Source organism: Oncorhynchus keta, chromosome 6, assembly GCF_023373465.1.
Source record: "Oncorhynchus keta strain PuntledgeMale-10-30-2019 chromosome 6, Oket_V2, whole genome shotgun sequence".
Taxonomy (NCBI): domain Eukaryota; kingdom Metazoa; phylum Chordata; class Actinopteri; order Salmoniformes; family Salmonidae; genus Oncorhynchus; species Oncorhynchus keta.
In genome coordinates, this window is record NC_068426.1 from 36,643,253 (window position 1) to 36,665,337 (window position 22,085).

The 22,085-nt window shown below is 35.8% G+C and overlaps 1 protein-coding gene across 1 annotated transcript in view; it reads left to right on the forward strand.

Moving 5' to 3' along the window:
• The window catches only part of LOC118385695 (corticotropin-releasing factor-binding protein-like), a 31,764-nt gene extending 11,554 nt beyond the window's left edge, over positions 1 to 20,210 (forward strand). Inside the window, exon 7 of the mRNA XM_035772907.2 lies at positions 19,799 to 20,210. Coding sequence (XP_035628800.1) covers positions 19,799 to 19,953 — 155 coding nt within the window. The 3' untranslated portion in view covers positions 19,954 to 20,210. The remainder of the gene's footprint in view (positions 1 to 19,798) is intronic.
• The last annotated feature ends 1,875 nt before the right edge of the window (positions 20,211 to 22,085 follow it).

Below are 22,085 nucleotides of genomic sequence, written 5' to 3' on the forward strand. Positions count from 1 at the left end.
TATTAACACCGCCATCACCATCCTAACTAGAATATATCTTTATTAACCACCATCACCATCCAAACTAGAATATATCTTTATTAACCACCATCACCATCCTAACTAGAATATATCTTTATTAACCACCATCCTAACGAGAATATATATTTATCACACACCATCACCATCCAAACTAGAATATATCTTTATGAACCACCATCACCATCCGAACTAGAATATATCTTTCTTAACCCAACCATCACCATCCTAACTAGAATATATCTTTATTAACTCCACCATCACATCCTAACTAGAATATATCTTTATTAACCACCATCACCATCCTATCTAGAATATATATTTATTAACCACCATCCTAACGAGAATATATTTATCACACACCATCACCATCCAAACTAGAATATATCTTTATGAACCACCATCACCATCCGAACTAGAATATATCTTTATTAACCTCACCATCACCATCCTAACTACAATATATCTTTATTACCCACTATCACCATCCTAACTACAATATATCTTTCTTAACCCAACCATCACCATCCTAAGTAGAATATATCTTTATTAACTCCACCATCACGTCCTAACTAGAATATATCTTTATTAACCCAACCATCACCATCCTAACTAGAATATATCTTTATTTTTTTTCAATTTAAAGTTTTATTACGTTTTTGTTTTTCAATCAACCAAGAAAACACATTCCACATTCACAGATGTGACAGGCTTTAAAAAAATAAAAAGTCAAAAAAATAATAATACATTTGAAAAAATAAAAATACAATTAAAATGAATGATAAAGTCAAATAAAAGCATTTATTTTTCTTAATCTATATATTTTCCTTGGTACATATATATACCTACATACATACATACATACGCACATATACATACACACACACGTACTCATAAACTAAATTAAAATAAAAACACACAAAAAACAACAACACATAACACTTGCAGCAGCACTATCAAGGTTCTTATCAGCTATTTCAAGCGTTCGCTGAGACGACGGGCCAATAATTCGTTTTAGGTTTTACAGTACCTTACACAAAATGTATCTGCGCATTTCCCTAGTCACCCCGTTCACTCTGTCCAGTTTGAAATATAGTTGAATAGTGGGGACCAGAGTCTATCAAACTTGGGCTGTCTCTTGTGGAGGTCATAAGTGAGCTTTTCAAGAGGAAGAAAGTCAACAATCTGGTCAATCCACATTTTAAATGTAGAATGGGGGTATTAGAGGCCCACAATAGAAGAATACATTTCTTAGCAAAGTATGTAATAGTCATAAGCAAATTTTCTCTGTCAGGATCAAGAACAAAGTCCTGCTGGGCATTAAGAAGATAGATACACGGGGTCATATCAAACTGTACCTCTAGTATTTTCTGTGCAGCAGTATGTACAGATTGCCAGAATCTGGCAATCTCTCTACAGCTCCAAAATACATGCAAATAGGTTCCACATTCAGAGGTACATCTTTTACAGTTAGGAGACATATCTGTTTTCATTCTATGGAGTCTCAAAGGAGTATAATAAAATTTGTACAAAAATTTGTAATTAGATTCTTTCATTTTTACACTGGTAGAGGAGCAGTATACCCTGTCGCAAACCTCCGCCCATAACTCATCACTAATAGTCAGACCAAGGTCCTTTTCCCAGATTATTTTCAAAGGAGTAAAGGAGGAGCTTCCTTTCTCAGAAAGGAGTCTATAGATGTAAGATATTTAGCCTTTAATGGATTGTGCTGTGACAAGAAGGGTTTCAACTTTGTTCAACTGAGTTCTAAACCTCCTCTTGGAGGTAAATGAGGAAATTACATGTCTAATTTGAAGATATTTAAAAAAAATGGGATCTTGGCACATCAAATTCACTGCAGAGCTCTTGAAAGGATTTCAGTGTAGTGGTTTTCTGATGAAATAGGTCTGAAAAGGTCCTGATTCCTAGAGTATGCCAAAGATTAAAGTTGGCATCCCTCAGGGCTTTTGGCAAGTCTGGGTTGCCCAGGTATTTCTTACAGTCCCTCCACGCTAGTAGGGTGCTGTAAATCGCAAAGGTTTTGGCTATGTTGCCCACTTCACTAAAGTTATTAATGAATATAATTGAGCTTAAGGGCAATGAACCACAGGATTGGGCTTCTATCTGAATCCACGTTGACTCTTGTCTGTTTGTGATCCATGTTAGCATGTTGCGGATTTGGGCAGACCAGTAGTACAATTGAAGGGAGGGAAGGGCAAGACCACCCTTAGATTCAGGTTTCGATAAAGTGGAAAACTTGATCCTAGGTTTTTTATTGCCCCATATAAATTTGGTCATGCTTTGGTTAGTTGTTTTGAAGAAGGAAACTGGGAGATAGCATGGGAGCATCTGAAATAAGTAGTTCAGTCTAGGGAGGACGTTCATACGGATTACATTAATTCTTCCTACTAAGCTAATTGGGAGGGAGATCCAGGTTTGGAGATTGTTCTTGATTCGATCCAGGAGTGGAAGATAATTTTCCTTAAAAAGGCTATTCAGATCTGGTGTTATGAAGATTCCGAGGTATTGAAACCCCTGTGTTTTCCATTGGAAAGGACAAAGTGTCTTCATAGAGCTGGTGAGTGTAATATTGAGAGGGCAGACAGTGGATTTGTTAAAATTGATCTTATAACCTGAAAACTTGCCATACTGAGCAATTGTGTCTAAAATGAGAGGGAGGGATTTCTCAGGGTTGGATATGTAGAGCAAGACATCATCCGCGTAAAGCGAAATCTTGTGCTGCAGGCCGCCTGCAGAAACACCCATAATACCTGGATTGCTCCTTATCAGCTCTGCCAGAGGCTCCGCCCCCAACAAGTAGAGCAGCGGGGACAGCGAGCACCCTTGTCTTGTGCCCCATTCCAGAGGGAATCTGTCAGAGTTCAGTCCATTAGTAGTCACCATGGCATTTGGATGAGAGTATAGTGATTTGACCCATTTAATAAAATTTGGGCCCATATTGAACTTTTCTAAGACTGAAAACAGAAAGCTCCACTCCATCCTGTCAAACGCCTTCTCAGCATCCAGTGAAGCCAGCAGGACAGGGGTCTTTTGTGCGTTTACTTGATCAATAATATCAAAAAGACGGCGAATGTTATCAGAAGAGTATCTGTCTCTAATAAATCCAGTTTGGTCCGCTTTTATTATTTTGGGAAGAAGAGTGTTTAGTCTTTTGGCGAGCAATTTGGTAATTATTTTATAGTCGAAATCCAACAAGCTTATGGGCCGGAAGGACGAGCAGGATAGGGGATCCTTGTCCTTTTTTAGCAACACCGTAATGCGAGCTGTGTGCATTGAGTCTGGGAGAACTCAGTTTTTGCAAAAATCCTCCAGCATTGGCATGAAGATAGGGCTGAGCTGGAGCCAAAAAGCTTTGTAGAACTCTCTGGGGAATCCATCTGGGCCTGGGAACTTATTAGGTGGCATGGAGGTAATTGCCTCCAGGATCTCCTCAGGAGTGAAGGGGGAGTTGAGATCTTCCTGGTCGGTCTCTGATAGTTTAGGTAGCGAGATTCCCTCTAGGAAAGAGTGGAGTTCTGCCTCTGTGTGTTTTCTCTCAGAGGTATATAGTTTGCAGTAAAAATCATGAAAAGTTAGATTGATATTTTTTGGGTCATATGTGACCTCGTCCTCTGCTGTTCGGACAGCCATGATTGTACGCTCTGACTGCTCCTTTTTTAATTGGTAAGCAAGCAATCTACTGGGCCTATTGCTATACTCACGGTATTTCTGTTTAGTAAATAACTTTTTTTTTTAAATCTCCCGAGTGTAGTCCAAATTCAGTTTGGCTTTGGCTGGCTGCTTTAAGATGACTCCAGGAGGTGCTGTCTAGGGATTGTTTATGTATTTTTTTCACAGCATTCCAGCTCCCTCTCAAGATCTAGCCTGTGTGTTTCCATTGCTTTTTTCTTAGAGGAAGCATATGCAATTAGATGACCTCTTAGTGTGGCTTTAGCAGCGTCCCACATTGTGGCCGGAGAGACAGGGGAATCTTTATTGTCTTGTGTGTAGTTGTCTATCCATGTAGTTACCAATGTATGGAACTCATCATTTGATAGCATGGAGGTGTTGAATTTCCAGCTCTTTGACCTCGGGATGTTTTTGCAGAGGTCAAGCGGAGGTGGACAAAGGCGTGATCTGAAAGTGCTATGGGTCCGATTGTACAAGTGGCTGAATTTATGAAACTCTTTGGGATAAAAATGTAATCTATACGGGAGTAGGTGTTATGGACATTAGAGTAGTATGTATAGTCCATAGATGAGCTATTATTCTCTCTCCAGATATCTATCAGCCCCATCTCTTTAGTAAGAGAGTTCAACATCTTTGCAGATCTAGGATTTGTGGTGGGGACTTGAGATGATTTGTCTAGGGTTGGGTTAAGGATACAATTAAAATCTCCGGCCACCACGCCAAAGGAGACACAATGCTCATTGAACAGGGTTATAATTTTTTGACATGAAGGCAGGAGTATCTGTGTTAGGGCGTATATGTTTAATATAGTAATTGGTTGACCATATAGTGACCCCGTTATCAAAATAAATCTCCCCTCCGGATCAGATATGTTTTTGTCTATTATGAATGGAACATTTTTATGGATAAGTATGGCTGTGCCTCTACTGTTTGATTTGAAAGATGAGAAATACACCTGTCCCACCCAAGCTCTGCAGAGTTTGGCATGTTCAGCATCACAGAGGTGTGTCTCCTGTAATAGCGCAATGTCTGCTTTTTCCTTTTTTAGAGCACACAGTATCTTTTTTCGTTTTATCGCATGCCCTAGACCATGGCAGTTCCATGTCAATAGATTTAAGGTACTAGTCATCGTCATCGAGCAGTAATCGAACTTTAGTACAAGTCATCGCTGGGTAAAAGTGGATAGTAATTACAGCTGCGTTCACATAAAAGGAAAATAAATGGTGTACATAAAATAATAATCTCTGAACACGCCAGCCGAGTTCCCAAACAACTCGACACATCCCGTTGGATCTATTACCCCCCCCCGCTCAGTCTCAATTCTGTGTTCCGAATAAAACAAAAACCGGGAACAGTTAGCAACGCACAACGTATCCCTCTCCCCACCAAAGAAATGCCTCATCCTCTCCACCCCGCATTGAGTAAATAACACAGTTGCCCTTGTCCAGACCTCAGTAAAAGAGGGGAGAAAAATAAAATCACTAGCCCAGCCTACATATACCTCCCCCAAGGGACATAGGGAACCCCAGGTAATAATAGCAACAACAAAAAAACAGGGAAATAAAAGTAGGCTGAAACATTAGTAGGCCCATGTTAGGCTATACAGCCCATCCCTCTCAGTTAAAGGAAAATAAATATAAATTGGACGGCTATACTGACATTTAGGGGGTGGGTCTCTGGATATCGGCTATATGTCGTCTTACCTCCTTTAGTAATGGCATTAATCGCATTTAGTCATTGGTCTGTTTCTCATTGGCCAGGATTGTCTTTCAAAAAACGTTTTGCCTCTTCGGGAGTTTTGAAGTGTCGCAAGGCTCCTTGGTGAAGAATCCTGAGCTCGTTTGGGTATTTGAATCCCCTGAAGATGCCTCGGTCAATGGAGTATTTCTTCACTTCGTCAAATTCTCGGCGCTTTCGGCGTATTCCAGCTGACAGGTCCTGGTGTAAAGCGAGTTTGGCGTTTCCCACTGTGATGGTGTTGTTTTTCGCCGCCTGTAGGACTCGTTCCTTGTCGGTGAATCTCAGGAAACGTATGGTGATTGGGCGCGGTGGTTGTCTGGCTGCTGGTGGGGGCCTCAGTGCTCGGTGAGCTCTCTCGAGTTCTATGGGCCTGTCGGTGGGCAGGTGGAGCCACTCGGGAAGTTTGTCTTGCAGGTAGCGGATCAGTGGCATGTTTCCCTCTTCTTTTTCGCCCAGATTGAATAGAACACAATTATTCCTTCGCCCCCTGTTTTCCAGGTCCTCTGTTTTCTCTTCCAGATGCTCGATTTTCTTTTTAGCATATGCTATTGTTTCCATGGCATCTGTCAATAAGTTTTCCATGGATAGGATTCGCCCCTCTGCCTCGTCCAGGCGCCCCGCGTTTATGGTTATCTTGTTGTTGATGTCAGGCAATGCGTTTTCCAGGATTGTCACCTTGCCCCCTATCGCACTGAGCTGAGAGTTGATGGCATCTAATTTGGTGTTTAGTTCTGTACGTTGGGATTTCAGCTCAGAAAGGATGTCTTCGACAGAGTGCGAGGTTGGCATTCGTTGTGCCTCATGGGGGAGCGGGTTCTCTTGCTCCTGGCTAATGGCGCTAGTTTTTTCTGAAGCTAGCTTCTTCTTGGAGGCTTTTTCCGTCGCTAATACTCGAGTCCGGGTAAAAATGTCACCTGTAGTGTCGCCTTTTGTAGCCGCCATGAATTTTTCTTACTAAAGCTAAATGAGTTTGAACTTGGAGTGGAGGTAAGATTAGGAATTGGAAACTACTTGTGCGGAGCTCTTAGTTCACGCGGCCATCTCGTTCAAGGGTCACGTGATCCCCCCGAATATATCTTTATTAACCACCATCACCATCCTAACAAGAATATATCTTTATTAACTCCACCATCCTAACGAGAATATATCTTTATTAACCACCATCACCATCCTAACTAGAATATATCTTTATTAACCACACCATCACCATCCGAACTAGAATATATATTTATTAACTCCACCATCACCATCCTAACTAGAATATATCTTTATTAACCACACCATCACCATCCTAACTAGAATATATCTTTATTAACTCCACCATCCAAACTAGAATATATCTTTATTACCCACCATCACCATCCTAACTAGAATATATCTTTATTAACCACCATCACCATCCAAACTAGAATATATCTTTATTAACTCCACCATCACCCTCCTAACAAGAATATATCTTTATTAACTCCACCATCACCATCCTAACTAGAATATATCTTTATTAACTCCACCATCACCATCCTAACTAGAATATATCTTTATTAACTCCACCTTCACCATCCTAACTAGAATATATCTTTATTAACCACACCATCACCATCCGAACTAGAATATATCTTTATTAACTCCACCATCACCATCCTAACTAGAATATATCTTTATTAACCACACCATCACCATCCTAACTAGAATATATCTTTATTAACTCCAACATCCAAACTAGAATATATCTTTATTACCCACCATCACCATCCTAACTAGAATATATCTTTATTAACCACACCATCACCATCCTAACTAGAATATATCTTTATTAACTCCACCATCACCATCCGAACTAGAATATATCTTTATTTACTCCACCATCCTAACTAGAATATATCTTTATTAACCACCATCACCATCCAAACTAGAATATATCTTTATTAACTCCACCATCACCCTCCTAACAAGAATATATCCTTATTACCCACCATCACCATCCTAACTAGAATATATCTTTATTAACCACCATCACCATCCAAACTAGAATATATCTTTATTAACTCCACCATCCTAACTAGAATATATCTTTATTACCCACCATCACCATCCTAACTAGAATATATCTTTATTAACTCCACCATCACCATCCTAACTAGAATATATCTTTATTAACCACCATCTCCCTCCTAACAAGAATATATCTTTATTAACTCCACCATCACCATCCTAACTAGAATATATCTTTATTAACTCCACCATCCTAACTAGAATATATCTTTATTAACCACCATCACCATCCTAACTAGAATATATCTTTATTACCCACCATCACATCCTAACTAGAATATATCTTTATTAACCACCATCACCATCCAAACTAGAATATATCTTTATTAACTCCACCATCACCCTCCTAACAAGAATATATCCTTATTACCCACCATCACCATCCTAACTAGAATATATCTTTATTCACCACCATCACCATCCAAACTAGAATATATCTTTATTAACTCCACCATCCTAACTAGAATATATCTTTATTACCCACCATCACCATCCTAACTAGAATATATCTTTATTAACTCCACCATCACCATCCTAACTAGAATATATCTTTATTAACCACCATCTCCCTCCTAACAAGAATATATCTTTATTAACTCCACCATCACCATCCTAACTAGAATATATCTTTATTAACTCCACCATCCTAACTAGAATATATCTTTATTACCCACCATCACCATCCTAACTAGAATATATCTTTATTAACTCCACCATCACCATCCTAACTAGAATATATCTTTATTAACCACCATCTCCCTCCTAACAAGAATATATCTTTATTAACTCCACCATCACCATCCTAACTAGAATATATCTTTATTAACCACCATCTCCCTCCTAACAAGAATATATCTTTATTAACTCCACCATCACCATCCTAACTAGAATATATCTTTATTAACTCCACCATCCTAACTAGAATATATCTTTATTAACCACCATCACCATCCTAACTAGAATATATCTTTATTAACCACCATCACCATCCTAACTAGAATATATCTTTATTAACCACCATCACCATCCAACTAGAATATATCTTTATTAACTCCACCATCACCATCCAACTAGAATATATCTTTATTACCCGCCATCACCATCTTAACTAGAATATATCTTTATTAACCACCATCACCCTCCTAACAAGAATATATCTTTATTAACCACCATCACCCTCCTAACAAGAATATATCTTTATTAACTCCACCATCACATCCTAACTAGAATATATCTTTATTAACTCCACCATCACCCTCCTAACAAGAATATATCTTTATTAACTCCACCATCACATCCTAACTAGAATATATCTTTATTAACTCCACCATCACCATCCTAACTAGAATATATCTTTATTAACTCCACCATCACCATCCTAACTAGAATATATCTTTATTAACTCCACCTTCACCATCCTAACTAGAATATATCTTTATTAACTCCACCATCACCATCCTAACTAGAATATATCTTTATTAACTCCACCATCACCATCCTAACTAGAATATATCTTTATTAACTCCACCATCACCATCCTAACTAGAATATATCTTTATTAACCACACCATCACCATCCTAACTAGAATATATCTTTATGAACTCCACCATCACCATCCTAACTAGAATATATCTTTATTAACCACCATCACCATCCTGACTCGAATATATCTTTATTAATTCCACCATCACCATCCTAACTAGAATATATCTTTATTAACTCCACCATCACCATCCTAACTAGAATATATCTTTATTAATTCCACCATCACCATCCTAACTAGAATATATCTTTATTAACTCCACCATCACCATCCTAACTAGAATATATCTTTATTAATTCCACCATCACCATCCTAACTATAATATATCTTTATTAACCACACCATCATCATCCTAACTAGAATATATCTTTATTAACCACCATCACCATCTTAACTAGAATATATCTTTATTAACCACCATCACCATCCTAACTAGAATATATCTTTATGAACTCCACCATCACCATCCTAACTAGAATATATATTTATTAACTCCACCATCACATCCTAACTAGAATATATCTTTATTAACCCAACCATCACCATCTGAACTAGAATATATCTTTATTAACCACCAACACAACCTAACTAAAATATATCTTTATTAACCCAACCATCACCATCCTAACTAGAATATATCTTTATTAACCACCATCACCATCCTAACTAGAATATATCTTATTAACCACCATCACCATCCTAACTAGAATATATCTTATTAACCACCATCACCATCCTAACTAGAATATATCTTTATTAACCACCATCACCATCCAAACTAGAATATATCTTTATTAACTCCACCATCCTAACTAGAATATATCTTTATTACCCACCATCACCATCCTAACTAGAATATATCTTTATTAACCACCATCTCCCTCCTAACAAGAATATATCTTTATTAACTCCACCATCACCATCCTAACTAGAATATATCTTTATTAACCACCACCTCCCTCCTAACAAGAATATATCTTTATTAACTCCACCATCACCATCCTAACTAGAATATATCTTTATTCACTCCACCATCCTAACTAGAATATATCTTTATTAACCACCATCACCATCCTAACTAGAATATATCTTTATTAACCACCATCACCATCCAACTAGAATATATCTTTATTAACTCCACCATCACCATCCAACTAGAATATATCTTTATTAACTCCACCATCACCATCCTAACTAGAATATATCTTTATTAACCACCATCACCATCCTAACTAGAATATATCTTTATTAACCACCATCACCATCCTAACTAGAATATATCTTTATTAATTCCACCATCACATCCTAACTAGAATATATCTTTATTAACCCAACCATCACCATCTGAACTAGAATATATCTTTATTAACCACCAACACAACCTAACTAAAATATAACTTTATTAACCCAACCATCACCATCCTAACTAGAATATATCTTTATTAACCACCATCACATCCTAACTAAAATATAACTTTATTAACCCAACCATCACCATCCTAACTAGAATATATCTTTATTAACCACCATCACATCCTAACTAGAATATATCTTATTAACCACCATCACATCCTAACTAGAATATATCTTTATTAACCACCATCACCATCCTAACAAGAATATATATTTATTAACTCCACCATCCTAACGAGAATATATCTTTATTAACCACCATCACCATCCTAACTAGAATATATATTTATTAACTCCACCATCACCATCCTAACTAGAATATATCTTTATTAACCACACCATCACCATCCTAACTAGAATATATCTTTATTAACTCCACCATCCAAACTAGAATATATCTTTATTACCCACCATCACCATCCGAACTAGAATATATCTTTATTAACTCCACCATCCTAACTAGAATATATCTTTATTAACCACCATCACCATCCAAACTAGAATATATCTTTATTAACTCCACCATCACCCTCCTAACTAGAATATATCTTTATTAACTCCACCATCACCATCCTAACTAGAATATATCTTTATTAACCACACCATCACCATCCTAACTAGAATATATTTTATTAACTCCAACATCCAAACTAGATATATATTTATTACCCACCATCACCATCCTAACTAGAATATATCTTTATTAACCACACCATCACCATCCTAACTAGAATATATCTTTATTAACTCCACCATCACCATCTAACTAGAATATATTTTATTTACTCCACCATCCTAACTAGAATATATCTTTATTAACCACCATCACCATCCAAACTAGAATATATCTTTATTAACTCCACCATCACCCTCCTAACAAGAATATATTTTATTACCCACCATCACCATCCTAACTAGAATATATCTTTATTAACCACCATCACCATCCAAACTAGAATATATCTTTATTAACCACCATCACCATCCTAACTAGAATATATCTTTATTACCCACCATCACCATCCTAACTAGAATATATCTTTATTAACTCCACCATCACCATCCTAACTAGAATATATCTTTATTAACCACCATCACCATCCTAACTAGAATATATCTTTATTAACTCCACCATCACCATCCTAACTAGAATATATCTTTATTAACTCCACCATCCTAACTAGAATATATCTTTATTAACCACCATCACCATCCTAACTAGAATATATCTTTATTAACCCACCATCACCATCCTAACTAGAATATATCTTTATTAACCACCATCACCATCCAAACTAGAATATATCTTTATTAACTCCACCATCACCATCCTAACAAGAATATATCTTTATTACCCACCATCACCATCCTAACTAGAATATATCTTTATTCACCACCATCACCATCCAAACTAGAATATATCTTTATTAACTCCACCATCCTAACTAGAATATATCTTTATTACCCACCATCACCATCTAACTAGAATATATCTTTATTAACTCCACCATCACCATCCTAACTAGAATATATCTTTATTAACCACCATCCCTCCTAACTAGAATATATCTTTATTAACTCCACCATCACCATCCTAACTAGAATATATCTTTATTAACCACCATCACCATCCTAACTAGAATATATCTTTATTAACCACCATCACCATCCTAACTAGAATATATCTTTATTAACTCCACCATCACCATCCTAACTAGAATATATCTTTATTAACCACCATCTCCATCCTAACAAGAATATATCTTTATTAACTCCACCATCACCATCCTAACTAGAATATATCTTTATTAACCACCATCACCTCCTAACAAGAATATATCTTTATTAACTCCACCATCACCATCCTAACTAGAATATATCTTTATTAACTCCACCATCCTAACTAGAATATATTTTATTAACCACCATCACCATCCTAACTAGAATATATCTTTATTAACCACCATCACCATCCTAACTAGAATATATCTTTATTAACCACCATCACCATCCAACTAGAATATATCTTTATTAACTCCACCATCACCATCCAACTAGAATATATCTTTACAACCCACCATCACCATCCTAACTAGAATATATCTTTATTAACCACCATCACCATCCTAACAAGAATATATCTTTATTAACCACCATCACCATCCTAACTAGAATATATCTTTATTAACTCCACCATCACATCCTAACTAGAATATATCTTTATTAACTCCACCATCACCATCCTAACTAGAATATATCTTTATTAACCACCATCACCATCCTAACTAGAATATATCTTTATTAACTCACCATCACCATCCTAACTAGAATATATCTTTATTAACTCCACCATCACCATCCTAACTAGAATATATCTTTATTAACTCCACCTTCACCATCCTAACTAGAATATATCTTTATTAACTCCACCATCACCATCCTAACTAGAATATATCTTTATTAACTCCACCATCACCATCCTAACTAGAATATATTTTATTAACCACCATCACCATCCTAACTAGAATATATTTTATTAACCACCATCACCATCCTAACTAGAATATATCTTTTTATGAACTCCACCATCACCATCCTAACTAGAATATATTTTATTAACCACCATCACCATCCTAACTAGAATATATCTTTATTAATTCCACCATCACCATCCTAACTAGAATATATCTTTATTAACTCCACCATCACCATCCTAACTAGAATATATCTTTATTAATTCCACCATCACCATCCTAACTAGAATATATCTTTATTAACTCCACCATCACCATCCTAACTAGAATATATTTTATTAATTCCACCATCACCATCCTAACTAGAATATATCTTTATTAACTCCACCATCACCATCCTAACTAGAATATATCTTTATTAATTCCACCATCACCATCCTAACTATAATATATCTTTATTAACCACACCATCATCATCCTAACTAGAATATATCTTTATTAACCACCATCACCATCCTAACTAGAATATATCTTTATTAACCACCATCACCATCCTAACTAGAATATATTTTATTAACTCCACCATCACCATCCTAACTAGAATATATTTTATTAACTCCACCATCACATCCTAACTAGAATATATCTTTATTAACCCAACCATCACCATCTGAACTAGAATATATCTTTATTAACCACCAACACAACCTAACTAAAATATATCTTTATTAACCCAACCATCACCATCCTAACTAGAATATATTTTATTAACCACCATTACCATCCTAACTAGAATATATTATTAACCACCATCACCATCCTAACTAGAATATATTTTATTAACCACCATCACCATCCTAACTAGAATATATCTTTATTAACCACCATCACCATCCAAACTAGAATATATCTTTATTAACTCACCATCACCATCCTAACTAGAATATATCTTTATTACCACCATCACCATCCTAACTAGAATATATCTTTATTAACCACCATCACCATCCTAACTAGAATATATTTTATTAACTCCACCATCACCATCCTAACTAGAATATATTTTTATACCACCACTATCACCATCCTAACTAGAATATATTTTTAACCACCATCACCATCCTAACTAGAATATATTTTATCTAACTCCACCATCTAACTAGAATATATTTTATTAACCACCATCACCATCCTAACTAGAATATATTTTATTAACCACCATCACCATCTAACTAGAATATATTTTATTAACTCCACCATCACCATCCTAACTAGAATATAACTCCACCATCACCATCCTAACTAGAATATATTTTATTAACCACCATCACCATCCTAACTAGAATATATCTTTATTAACCACCATCACCATCCTAACTAGAATATATTTTATTAACCACCATCACATCCTAACTAGAATATATATTTTATTAACTCAACCATCACCATCTAACTAGAATATATTTTATTAACCACCATCACCATCCTAACTAGAATATATTTTATTAACCACCATCACCATCCTAACTAGAATATATTTTTATCACCATCACCTAACTAGAATATATTTTATTAACCACCATCACCATCCTAACTAGAATATATCTTTATTAACCACCATCACATCCTAACTAGAATATATTTTATAACCACCATCACCATTCTCACCATCACCATCCTAACTAGAATATATTTTATTAACCACCATCACCATCCTAACTAGAATATATTTTATTAACCCACCATCACCATCCTAACTAGAATATATCTTTATTAACTCCACCATCACCATCCTAACTAGAATATATTTTATTACCTCCACCATCACCATCCTAACTAGAATATATTTTATTAACCACCATCACCATCCAAACTAGAATATATCTTTATTAACCCACCATCACCATCCTAACTAGAATATATTTTATAACTCCACCATTCTAACTAGAATATATTTTTAACTACCAACCATCCAAACTAGAATATATTTTATTAATTTTCCACCATCACCATCCTAACTAGAATATATCTTTATTAACCACCATCACCATCCTAACTAGAATATATCTTTATTAACTCCACCATCACCATCCTAACTAGAATATATCTTTATTAACTCCACCATCACCATCCTAACTAGAATATATCTTTATTAACTCCACTTCACCATCCTAACTAGAATATATCTTTATTAACTCCACCATCACCAAACTAGAATATATCTTTATTAACCACCATCACCATCCTAACTAGAATATATCTTTATTAACCACACCATCACCATCCTAACTAGAATATATCTTTATTAACCACCATCACCATCCTAACTAGAATATATCTTTATTTATTCCACCATCCTAACTAGAATATATCTTTATTAACCACCATCACCATCCAAACTAGAATATATTTTATAACTCCACCATCACCATCCTAACAAGAATATATCTTTATTAACTCCACCATCACCCTCCTAACTAGAATATATCTTTATTAACTCCACCATCACCATCCTAACTAGAATATATCTTTATTAACTCCACCATCACCATCCTAACTAGAATATATCTTTATTAAGTCCACCTTCACCATCCTAACTAGAATATATATTTATTAACTCCACCATCACCATCCTAACTAGAATATATATTTATTAACTCCACCATCACCATCCTAACTAGAATATATCTTTATTAACTCCACCATCACCATCCTAACTAGAATATATCTTTATTAACTCCACCATCACCATCCTAACTAGAATATATCTTTATTAAGTCCACCTTCACCATCCTAACTAGAATATATCTTTATTACCCACCATCACCATCCTAACTAGAATATATCTTTATCAACCACACCATCACCATCCTAACTAGAATATATCTTTATTAACCACCATCACCATCCGAACTAGAATATATCTTTAGAATTCCACCATCCTATAGAATATATCTTTATTAACCACCATCACCATCCAAACTAGAATATATCTTTATTAACTCCACCATCACCATCCTAACAAGAATATATCTTTATTAACCACCATCACCATCCTAACTAGAATATATCTTTATTAACTCCACCATCACCATCCTAACTAGAATATATCTTTATTAACTCCACCATCACCATCCTAACTAGAATATATCTTTATTAACTCCACCATCACCATCCTAACTAGAATATATATTTATTAACTCCACCATCACCATCCTAACTAGAATCAAATCAAATTTATTTTATAACTTCGCACACCTGATATTCAAATCACCATCCTAAAACAAACAGAATGCAGGTGTATCTAGGAAAACTTAGAAAGGCCAAACCATCTAGAAGAAATTTAGAGATCCTATGTGGGGTGGCCAGTCCTCAGAAGGGTAGAATATATAACAGAACATGACCAAGATGTTCACCATCACCATCGAATAATAATAAGGCAGAATAGTTTAAATCTTTAGGTTAACAAGGAGCCATCACCATCTACCATCCTCGAGAGAACTAGAATTATATCTTGGCTAGTTACCTGTGCCGGGTGGAGATTATCACCATCCAAGATGTTCAAATGTTCATAAATGACCAGCATGGTTGAATAATAATAAGGCAGAACAGTTGAAACTGGAGCAGCAATATATCTTTATTAACTCCACCATCACCATCCTAACTAGAATATATCTTTATTAACTCCACCATCACCATCCTAACTAGAATATATCTTTATTAAGTCCACCTTCACCATCCTAACTAGAATATATCTTTATTAACCACCATCACCCTCCTAACAATAATATATCTTTATTAACTCCACCATCACCATCCTAACTAGAATATATCTTTATTAACCACCATCACCCTCCTAACAATAATATATCTTTATTAACCACCATCACCATCCTAACTAGAATATATCTTCATTAACCACCATCACCATCCTAACTAGAATATATCTTTATTAACTCCACCATCACCATCCGAACGAGAATATATATTTATCACCCACCATCACATCCTAACTAGAATATATCTTTATTAACCACCATCACCATCCTAACTAGAATATATCTTTATTAACTCCACCATCACCATCCGAACGAGAATATATATTTATCACCCACCATCACATCCTAACTAGAATATATCTTTATTAACCACCATCACCATCCCAACTAGAATATATCTTTATTAACCACCATCACCATCCTAACTACAATATATCTCTATTAACCCAACCATCACCATCCTAACTACAATATATCTTTATTAACCCAACCATCACCATCCTAACTAGAATATATATTTATTAACCCACCATCACCATCCTAACTAGAATATATCTTTATTTCCAACCATCACCATCCTAACTAGAATATATCTTTATTAACCACCAACACAATCCTAACTAGAATATATCTTTATTAACCACCATCACCATCCTAACTAGAATATATCTTTATTAACCACCATCACCATCCTAACTAGAATATATCTTATTAACCACCATCACCATCCTAACTAGAATATATCTTTATTAACTCCACCATCACCATCTTAACTAGAATATATCTTTATTAACTCCACCTTCACCATCCTAACTAGAATATATCTTTACAACCACCATCACCATCCAAACTTTATTAACTCCACCATCACCATCCTAACTAGAATATATCTTTATTAACCACCATCACCATCCTAACAAGAATATATCTTTATTAACTCCACCATCACCATCCTAACTAGAATATATCTTTATTAACTCCACCATCCTAACTAGAATATATCTTTATTAACCACCATCACCATCCTAACTAGAATATATCTTTATTACCCACCATCACATCCTAACTAGAATATATCTTTATTAACCACCATCACCATCCTAACTAGAATATATCTTTATTAACCACCATCACCATCCTAACTAGAATATATCTTTATTAACCACCATCACCATCCAACTAGAATATATCTTTATTAACTCCACCATCACCATCCAACTAGAATATATCTTTATTAACCACCATCACCATCCTAACTAGAATATATCTTTATTAACCACCATCACCATCCTAACTAGAATATATCTTTATTAACCACCATCACCATCCAACTAGAATATATCTTTATTAACTCCACCATCACCATCCAACTAGAATATATCTTTATTAACTCCACCATCACCATCTTAACTAGAATATATCTTTATTAACCACCATCACCCTCCTAACAAGAATATATCTTTATTAACCCAACCATCAACATCCTCAATAGAATATCTTTTTTTACTCCACCATCACCATCCTAACTAGAATATATCTTTATTAACCACCATCACCCTCCTAACTAGAATATATCTTTATTAACTCCACCATCACCATCCTAACTAGAATATATCTTTATTAACTCCACCATCACCATCCTAACTAGAATATATCTTTATTAACTCCACCATCACCATCCTAACTAGAATATATCTTTATTAACTCCACCATCACCATCCTAACTAGAATATATCTTTATTAACTCCACCATCACCATCCTAACTAGAATATATCTTTATTAACTCCACCATCACCATCCTAACTAGAATATATCTTTATTAACTCCACCATCACATCCTAACTAGAATATATCTTTATTAACCACCATCACCATCCTAACTAGAATATATATTTATTAACCACCATCACCATCCTAACTAGAATATATCTTTATTAACCACCATCACCATCCTAACTAGAATATATCTTTATTAACCACCATCACCATCCAACTAGAATATATCTTTATTAACTCCACCATCACCATCCAACTAGAATATATCTTTATTAACTCCACCATCACCATCTTAACTAGAATATATCTTTATTAACCACCATCACCCTCCTAACAAGAATATATCTTTATTAACTCCACCATCACATCCTAACTAGAATATATCTTTATTAACTCCACCATCACCATCCTAACTAGAATATATCTTTATTAACTCCACCATCACCATCCTAACTAGAATATATCTTTATTAACTCCACCATCACCATCCTAACTAGAATATATCTTTATTAACTCCACCATCACCATCCTAACTAGAATATATCTTTATTAACTCCACCATCACCATCCTAACTAGAATATATCTTTATTAACCCCACCATCACCATCCTAACTAGAATATATCTTTATTAACTCCACCATCACCATCCTAACTAGAATATATCTTTATTAACTCCACCATCACATCCTAACTAGAATATATCTTTATTAACCACCATCACCATCCTAACTAGAATATATATTTATTAACCACCATCACCATCCTAACTAGAATATATCTTTATTATCCACCATCACCATCCTAACTAGAATATATATTTATTAACCACCATCACCATCCTAACTAGAATATATCTTTATTAACCACCATCACCATCCTAACTAGAATATATCTTTATGAACTCCACCATCACCATCCTAACTAGAATATATATTTATTAACCACCATCACCATCCTAACTAGAATATATCTTTATTAACCACCATCACCATCCTAACTAGAATATATCTTTATTAACCACCATCACCATCCTAACTAGAATATATCTTTATTAACCACCATCACCATCCTAACTAGAATATATCTTTATTAACCACCATCACCATCCTAACTAGAATATATCTTTATTAACCACCATCACCATCCTAACTAGAATATATCTTTATTAACCACCATCACCATCCTAACTAGAATATATCTTTATTAACCATTTTTGAATGGAACGTTTTTGTTGTTGTTGTTGCTTTGCTTTCCGTGTGCAATATAATGTCTGACTGTTTTTGACTTCCTCTCTTTTCCTCGTCCTACAGCCCAGATGAAGATAGGTTGCGATAACACGGTGGTTAGGATGGTGTCCAGCGGGAAGTTTGTCAACCGCGTGGCGTTCCAGTACCGTCTGCTGGACCGGCAGGAGCTGCAGAGGATCAAGGTGAACAGTGTGGAGGATTTCTGCTTCACTGGCTGAGCTCTCTGTGTCTTTATCCATCTCCTCCCCAACATGTCGTCTATCTACCACCTAGCTAATGGGGACCACGCATCACCGGCTGCCAAATCTACTATGAGACTGATTACAGAAAAAAGCCTGAAGGTTGCCAATTCTGTTCTGTACTACATTTTGAAAGAGATTTATTCATTTTGTACCTCATTCGTTTTTTGTTTTATTTTGCTCACTTTCTGTTCAATGAATTGTGGCTCAAGCTTAATAAAGTGTTATTTTGTGTTTGTGGGCATTTCTAATATTGGTTTTTATTCTGTTGAACTTGTGTGATTATATGCAGTACATGACTGTACAAACGGGCCAGTGAGGGTGTTAAAGCAGGGCGTTTTTAGTTCACATTCTCTACAAGAAAGGGTTCTGACAAACGGAATGTTTCTATCTATTTATTCTGCGAGACGATATGTGTGGTTACAGGAGTGTGGATGGGAGGCGAGTGTTCAATGGAGGATGTCAAATACATGTTCATTGCTGTTATCTATATTTATTTGTATCAAACAATTTTTTTGTAATAAAACTGAAACGCATGAGAAAGCACTAATTGGAGATGATAATTCCTCTCATTTTTTAATCAGTAAAATTATGCAGAACTAACAGGGTTGGCTGTCAGGGGAAGGATGCTGAGGGGGGGGGAAGAGGAAAGGAAGATGAAGAGGAAAGGAAGATGTCAACATCATGTCTCAACCTAACAAGAAAACCCTCTCCAGTTCCCGGTTACACAGAATTTAAGCACTCTTAAAATAGTCAATAGTTAAGTACATGTTAATCTATTTGGATGAGTTGAGTTTACTTCAATAGAACCAGAAAGAACACTGTGATATTTATCCAAGCCATTCCGTATCCTGAAACACAATCCCCCTAGTTCATGATTACATTTAGATTAGAATGTATTAATACAGTAAATTATTCATATATTGCTTTTGCAGCATTATCCCACATCGCACATGAAACAAACCAATAACACATTCTCTTGATGAGACACTTTTAGAAGTGGGCTACTTTTGATACCAAGGGTTGATGGTTAAAAGCTTCATGGTTCATTTAGGGTCAAACAGTACTTCATATTTGGTTTCCTGTACAGAGAATTAATCACAAACAGATATTCAGTGACATTACCCAAATACACATATCGGAGCCTCAATAAGCCCACTGTCCTCTACCTGTTTGTTGAAGAAGAAAAAACCCTGAACACAATCCCCCTTTCTGCCACCTTCTATAAGGTATGACATTCCTTATGAATTACTTCTGATTTCCTTTATAAAGGGTTCATTAAGCCGAATTTCAAGTTCTCCTTCATTAAAAGTGCCGTATGTATGTGTAATACTCTCCCCCCTCCCCCTCTCTCCACAGGGAGTACAGGGGAACATGGTGTGGGTGTTGCTGACGAGTGCTGGCTTGATTAAAGGTCAGAGTGTGTATTGTCACGGTGAGACACCTGGTGCACCACCCCACTGAGCAGCACAGCTAATTGATAAGGATTTGAGATCACCCCAGTAGGATTTGTACGCTTGTGTGTGTGTGTGTGTGTGTGTGTGTGTGTGTGTGTGTGTGTGTGTGTGTGTGTGTGTGTGTGTGTGTGTGTGTGTGTGTGTGTGTGTGTGTGTGTGTGGTGTGTGTGTGTGTGTGTGTGTGTGGCAGCTGTGTGAAGAGTCCTGCAGTGATGTCACGACTGTAAGTCATCTTCAATTGGAAATTGGTCTCACACTGACTCACATCAATGCCTAAACTAGTGGAAAATAAGTGTGTGTGTGTGTGTGTGGTGGTGGTGGTGGGGGGTCTATAATGGAAGCTCTGAGGGAATTGTGGCGTGTGTATTGATTTCTTATTACATGTTGGGAAAACTCATTCTGCGCCTATGGCTGCATTTACACAGGCAGCCTCATTTTTATATTTTTCCCCTGATTGGTCCTTGGCAAGATATCAGAATTGGGCTGCCTGTGTTAACACAGCCTTTGTGACCTGAGAAATGTATGACCTGTATCTGCAGGAGTTGCTAGTTCAAGGCCTGCTTTAGCTGTTACACTTAAGCGCTACACTACTGCCAGACTCCAGAACAAAGGACACTACTGCCAGACTCCAGAACAGAGGACACTACTGCCAGA